The sequence below is a fragment of the Cynara cardunculus genome (assembly GCF_001531365.2).
Source record: "Cynara cardunculus var. scolymus isolate 2C chromosome LG 3, CcrdV1, whole genome shotgun sequence".
Classification (NCBI taxonomy): domain Eukaryota; kingdom Viridiplantae; phylum Streptophyta; class Magnoliopsida; order Asterales; family Asteraceae; genus Cynara; species Cynara cardunculus.
In genome coordinates this window covers 7,023,188-7,030,274 of record NC_037530.1, presented here as the reverse complement: position 1 = coordinate 7,030,274, position 7,087 = coordinate 7,023,188, and the positions used below count along the sequence as shown (strand labels likewise).

The 7,087-nt window shown below is 34.7% G+C and overlaps 1 protein-coding gene across 3 annotated transcripts; it reads right to left on the bottom strand.

The window, feature by feature from the left end:
- Nucleotides 1-984: 984 nt before the first annotated feature.
- LOC112508546 (dehydration-responsive element-binding protein 2A) lies at nucleotides 985-3,310 on the bottom strand. Of its 3 annotated transcripts, none has more exons than XM_025113207.1 (2): nucleotides 2,538-3,310; nucleotides 985-2,459 (listed from the first exon to the last, which is right to left on the bottom strand). In XM_025113207.1, the coding sequence occupies exon 2, from the start codon at nucleotides 2,447-2,449 to the stop codon at nucleotides 1,457-1,459; it is 993 nt and encodes a 330-aa protein (XP_024968975.1). In that variant the 5' UTR covers nucleotides 2,450-2,459; nucleotides 2,538-3,310; the 3' UTR covers nucleotides 985-1,456. The 3 variants fall into 3 exon arrangements, with proteins under 3 accessions (XP_024968975.1, XP_024968976.1, XP_024968974.1); XM_025113208.1 differs by having other exon boundaries at nucleotides 986-2,672; nucleotides 3,137-3,310; XM_025113206.1 differs by having other exon boundaries at nucleotides 987-2,459; nucleotides 3,137-3,310.
- Between the last annotated feature and the right edge of the window lie 3,777 nt (nucleotides 3,311-7,087).

Here is a 7,087-nt window from a genome sequence, read left to right as displayed (position 1 = left end):
ACCGATTCAGCGATTGGCTCTTAATGTAACCATTAAGAGCCTACCAAACAGCCCCTTAGTCTTATAAATTTAAAAAGGAGACTTTAATAGCTTATACTTACGTACGAATTTTAAGTAATATATATCAATAAACAATATTTTTTAAAAATATTTGTAAAATAATAGTATAGATAAACGATATCATATTTAGAAGTTCCATTTCATGATACTAAATAAAAGAAATTATTTGATTTTTTATATAATATAAAGAACTCATTTTCTTATAAGCTCTAATTGTTATTGTAAGTTAAACGATATATGAACTTAAACCTTTGAAGTCAAATCAGGTTCAAAAGTGGAAATCCCGTAACAATTGATCGACTGACTAGTTGTTTATCCATGCAATGCAGTGGGATGTAAAAACTTCATTAAGATTATTCAATTTTGAGATATCAAATTCCTTAAAAATATAACAAAGCCTACTACATTTGTATCTAATTTATATTCAAATATACATCAACCTAAAATGTTGGTGTTAATAGGTTCTACAATTATTCATAAGCCCTTAATCACGACCCGAATGACTGGAATAGTGGATCAAGATACAAGCATTTTCCAAGGACTGGAGCCGTGGAGCAAAATACTCGACCCGAATCACAACCCATCTCGAATATATTAAATCAAATAAACACTTAAAAACAAATGGGTTTGTTAATGTATACAAATATTGTAAATGTAGATTCGGAGCTCCAAAATATCAACCTTTAAAATAAGCAGCTAGCTAAAACCCTAATAGTAAAATGGAAAGCCAAAAGAAGACTTTTATACAAGTATAAAAACGTGTGGAAGTTGTAAGGGTGTCGGTGTGACCAAATGAGAGAGTGAGGAACAGCGAAGGTGAGAAAGAATGTAGCTGGGGTAATGGAGTTGATTAAGAAAAAACGATCGTGAATTATGAAAATATAAAGTTTACATTTGAAATTTGAAACGGTAAGAGAGTCCTTGATAATAAAATGAAAATCTTGGAAACATAAATGATCAAAATTTGAAGGAGATAAATGCAACGTATATTAAGAACCAAAACTAAATATGGGAAACATAAAACTTAAAAGGATAAGTTGTAAAAGATGAAGCATTGTTAAATCGTACCATATGACTTGTAATTAAGACTTTTAAGACTTTATGCATAAAAAAACAGTAGTCTTTTAAAGCATTTATCAAATATGCTCTATAAGGTAATATAGATATAGATACTTAGTTATATACTCTTTTAACAGTTTTAACTATACAAAGTTCCTTTCTTTAAAAGAAAAAGAAAAAGAAAACGAAAACCCATATACAAGTTCCTGCAAGAACAACACAGGGGCTTCCAAATTATCAGGTCAGAATTCAGAAAGAAACAAGAAACGAACCCCACCACCATTATCATTCCAATTTCTTCTGGATACAAACTGGACGTACGTTAAGTTTAAGTATCTTACACACCCAAATCACCTCCCAAATCCAACCCCAACTCTTCCAGTGTAAAGTTACATTCTTCAGGCCGCCCTGGCATCAAAAAATCAAACCCATAACCATCTTCCTCCTGCTGCTGCTTATCTGCAGGGCTCACTGGCTCCTTCTCGAACCATGGCGGTTCCCTGAACCCATCCTCTGCCATACACCACTCGTATCCATAACCAACACCATCTTGTTCCTGCTTATCCTGCTCGTATGCAGTCGTTCCTCTTTCCTGCTTCGTATGAGGACTTCTCTGCTCCATCATTTCAAGAAGCTCATCCATGTCAAACATCTCATCAACATGGTTATCTGCTTCTTCTTTAACTCTAACCTCCTCCTCCTCCTCCTCCTCCATAGGTTCCTCTTTAACTTCGACTTTAACCATACTCAACTGTCCATCTTCATGTTTTGGATCACAAGGGCTATTCGATTCACCTTCATCCTTCAACGCGACCGTTTCACGTTTAGACTCCCCCTCTGAATGACTACAAGTGGTGGTTGAATCACAACTAGAACCAGCAGTTGAAGCATTCGACACCATCTGAGAATAATCACTCATTGACCGACAACTCGGCAAATTGAGGCGTGCACAAGGCCCATACATAACTCGTGCAGCTTCATCATAAGCTAAGGCAGCTTCAACAGCAGACCCAAACGTACCAAGCCATAAACGACTGCCTCTATTGGGTTCCCGAATCTCAGCCACCCATTTACCCCATGTTCTCTGTCTTACACCTCTAAAGTTGCACCTCGAGTTTTCAGGTCCTCCTTTACCTTTCATACAACCTTTCTTCGACCCTTTTGCAGGGACTTTTCGCGTCGGTTTTGCTTTCTCATCCAATGAATCTATCTTGTTGTTGAACTCCTTCCATTTTGCAAGAGTTTCTGCTACACCCTTTGGTCCTTCACGCCTGCTTCGTGATTTCCTCTTCCTGGAGGAATCCATTGCTGTGCTGGAAGGTTGACCCATTTCTGTATTTCTGAAAAGCAAAACAGAACTAGTAAGAACAAAAGGAATTACGTGATCCAACAGTAACAAGAATCTGTAACTTTCGAACCCCAGAAATGCCAAATCAATCACTAGAATGTGATTTCAAAGTATTCATAGAAGATCAATCAGAAGCTTGAGGCTGGAAATGAGAACAAATGATCACCAATCGATTCCTCTTCTTAAGGGGTTTAATTAATATCACCTATGAGGGTAAGAAATTAGGGTTCTAGAGAGTTACAGAAGAAAGAAAAGAAACAAATACTGTATATAGACTCCATAGAGCAAGTGGACAAGAAAAGGCCAAATTAACATTCTTGGTGGACAAGTAATCTGCTATTTATCACATATTTAAATGCTAGAAAAAGCAAAAACTAAATTTCATGAAAACGGAAAGACTTTCCGTGCTCCCAAAGTTATCTCCAATTTCAATCCAAATGCAGCGTCATGTTCCATCCAGATATCAAAAATCAACAATATTTAATGTTTTCACAACACAAAATCATCGAATTAAACGAGAGCTAATAGCTAGCATCATTCGTCTACATGATCAAACAGATCACAGTAAGAACCCTAAGAACCCTAATTCCCAAATCAATAAACACAAACCTTCCAAATTTCAAAACCTAAACCTACCCAAAAAACATGAAAGATCAAACACAAACATACCTGTTGATAAACATACGCAGCAAATCCAAAAGCTAGTTCAGTCTATTAGACAACAATCAACGGTTTCTTGGGTTAAATCCTACAAATTATGTGGTTATCCGTACAGATTTTGAGATAAAAGGTATAGAATCTTGGATATTTAATTTGGGGTTTTAGGAAGACGAGCAGAATCCTAAAAGAAATTGAAGAGAGTCAACAGGTTTGAGATATTTATAGCCTTCTCTAGATAGCTCTAAATTCTATTTTTGAATTTATTTTTTATTTATATAATTATATGGATAGTATATGCATGACGTGTTCCATGATTTGATGGATCCGTGGCTTTTTGAACTCCGGGAGTTTTGACACGTGGCAGTTGAAGACTCTTAATTGCGGCTCCGTTTCTAGTACCAATCCTTTCTTGCTGTCGAAGAGTCTTTTCTTTTCTTCACCCTATTTTGTCTCATAATTACAGTTATGCCATTGCTTAAAATACCCTCCATCTAATAAAAAGGTACTCTTTTGGTCCCCCAAAAAGTTACCATTTACTTTTTTAGTAACCTTTTGCTTTCCTCTCTAAACTTCATCTATTACACTCGTTGATGTTGTGGTTTAAGGTAGTGTTTGGTACGTAGACTGGACTGGATGGGACGGGACGGGATGGGACAAGACTAATTGTCTGTCTCATGTTTGGTACAACTAGGACATGACAGGACAAAACTGTTAAAATGACCATATTATCCTTAAATGTAGTTCAATGTTATTTTGTATCATATAATAATTGTAAAATGACAACAAATCAACCAAAATATATTTTAATTACATAGTTTTTATAATCAAGTTTAATACATTAAATATAAATCCAAAAAAAATGACAAGTTCTTATAATCAAGTTTAATATATTAAATATAAATCTAAAAAAATTGACAAGTTCTTACAAAGTTTCATATTAGAAACAGAGGCTGATTAACATCTACCCACAGTTATATTAGAAAAAGAGTGTGATTAACAGTTTCATATCACACATATTCTACCCACAATCTACCAAAAGAAATCGATGCCAACAGAAATCGACCCAGAGGGGATTTTGTTAGGGTTTACCAAAAATCTACCAAAAGATATCGATGCCAACAAAAGAGAAATCGATGCCAGCAAAAGAGAAATCGATACAGCAAAAAAGAAATCGATGCAAATGAAATCGATATAGCAAAAAAAAATCGACGCAAATGAAATTCATACCGATATGGAAGAAGCCGATGGAAGGAGGCGGTGGCGCCGATGGAAGGAGGCGGTGGCGCCGGTGGAAGGAGACGGCGTGGAAGGAGGCGGGTGGAAGGAGACGGGTGGAAGGAGGCGATGTGGTAGTGGAACTGGTGTGGGTGTGAAAGAGACGAGGGCAAAGGAGGGTTTAGGTTTTGTATTGGGTTTAAGGGTAAGGTAATAAATTTGCATTTAGTCCCATGTTGTTCCACCTTTTTTGGTGAAACAAAAATTATCAACTTTTGTCCCATCAAATTTAAAAATAGTCCCACCTTGTCCCATGTAATTTTTGTCTATGACATGCCAAACATGGGACTATTTTTTTTTGTCCCGTCCCATCTAGTCTGCATACCAAACGCACCCTAAGAGTTGTTTGACAATTGTTGAATGGTTTGATGCAGAATGATTAAGTTGTCGGAATGATTAAGAGTCTCTAATGATATAGTGCAAAATGAAATATAATTGTCTGGTAATTATTTACAATGAAATTAGGGTGCTGAATGGTTAAGGGAGACCCTGGATACAAAATCATTCCGAGGGTTTTAGAACCATTAAGAGGCAGATTTTGTTTTTCCCAAACAAGATTCACTTTTAACGATTCAGATGTTGCCTCTTAATGGAACTATTAAGAGGTAAACAAACAACCTCTTACTATTTGTTTCGCCTTTGGTCCCTTTAACTAGCTTCATTAAAAAAAACTAAATAAAATTGAGGGTATTTTAGTCTTTTTACATTTTAAAAGATTTCTTATGTTATTCTGTTTTATTATATTTTGTTTTTGTTTTTTCTATCAGTAATGCAACCACTCAAACCAACCCCTCATTTCTTCCGTTCCTTTCTTTCCCTTCATTGGCCACCTCCTCTCAACCCCAATAACATAAAAAACGCTAATGCTAACGGGAATTTGTCCGAGGAATCAAAGTCGATATAAAATACAAACCACGACGGTAATCAATGTAATAATGGAGTTCAAAAACGAAAACCGACAATTAATGACATATCAAAACAGTCGGAAGTCTTATTTTAGAAAATTATGTTAAGTTAGGGGTATTTTTTTTTCTCTCCCTTTTGCTCCTCGTGCCTTTCCCCTTACTACCACTCTCGTTCTTTTCGAAGAACTTCTCCCCTTCCAATGAAAGTCTCCAATGAAACCGACTAGCAAAAAAAAAAAAAAAAAAAAAACTAAAATCAATCTTAAAAGCAAAATCATGAATATAGTTGGAATATCAAGGACGAACTTATTCAGTAATCTTATGACACAAGATAATGTAAAATTGAAACCCTAACTCAAGCCTAGAACCCACTGAAAATAACATATGTATAATCCAAATAAACAACAGCATCAGATGAACAACAAAATGCTCGTGTATCACGATTTTTATAGATTCAGGAACAAAAAAAGAGTTAAACCCTCTGATGAACAACAAAATTCTTGAAAGTTGTAAACATTAGAAAAAATGGGTGCAAGACATATACATATATGTATATATACATAGACATATACGTATATGTATACACATATTTAGAGGAGGTTTACTTTGTAAACCACGTTATTTGTACAAACTTCATTCAACCAATCATAATTTTTCATTTTGTTTATTTTTTTGTAATTATGAGAGGTTAATTAATCATTTTTATTGTGGAGGGTGTTAATCATGGATATTATCATCTTCATTATATTAATTTTAGAGAAATACATGAAACAGTTTCATTAAAATTTCATAAGCATTATATAAACAATTTCATAACCATATATAAAACAACTTCATCAAAAAAAGTATTATATGCAACAAATTTCATAAAATTAAACAATTTAATAGAAAAATCTATAAGATTAAACAATGAAATTGACAGATGAGGGTGATTTACATGATTGTAAAAATATGAGTGGTTTGCATTTGATCGCTCCTCTGCATATATATATATATATATATATATATATATATATATATATCCTCCTCATCCCTTCTCCCTGGCTCCTTCTATGTCTATTCCTGATTCATCCTAGTCCTACCATACATACATACATACATACGTACGTACGTACGTACGTACGTACGTACATACCTACGTACATACGTACCTACGTACCTACGTACATACGTACATGTGATAATAACCGGTATAAATCATCTGGTAAAATTTTGGTGTAAACATGTGATTTGGGTGTGAAACTTATGTGATAGAGAAAATAAAAGGCAATTAAAAAGCAGTAATTAGTGAATCAAACTTGGTTGTTTTGGATGATCTAGTTTGGTTGATGTTCAACTGGTGATGATGAGGTCTTGAAAATGAAATCTTTAAAATCAAGAAAATCTTTGGCAGCAGAAAACGCCATGGCAATAGAAATGAGTCCAAGCAGAATGATGAAGAATATGGTTAAGGATATGTTGATGAAGTTGGAATGATGATGATGGAGTAATCCATGCATGGTGAACATGGCAACCAATGTTGATGTAAATGCAGCCACCATTGTTTTCCATATCATCGTGGGCATGTAATATGTCTATCCACGCTTCATTTATCTCTATTTTTCTTTCTTTTTTACCCCCTCATCAAATTAGATATCTCATATCTCTCTGTGTGTGTGTGTGTGTGTGTGTGTGTGTGTGTGTGTGTGTGTGTGTGTGTATATATATATATATAGAGAGAGAGAGAGAGAGAGATAGATAGATAGATAGATAGATAGATAGATAGATAGATAGATAGATA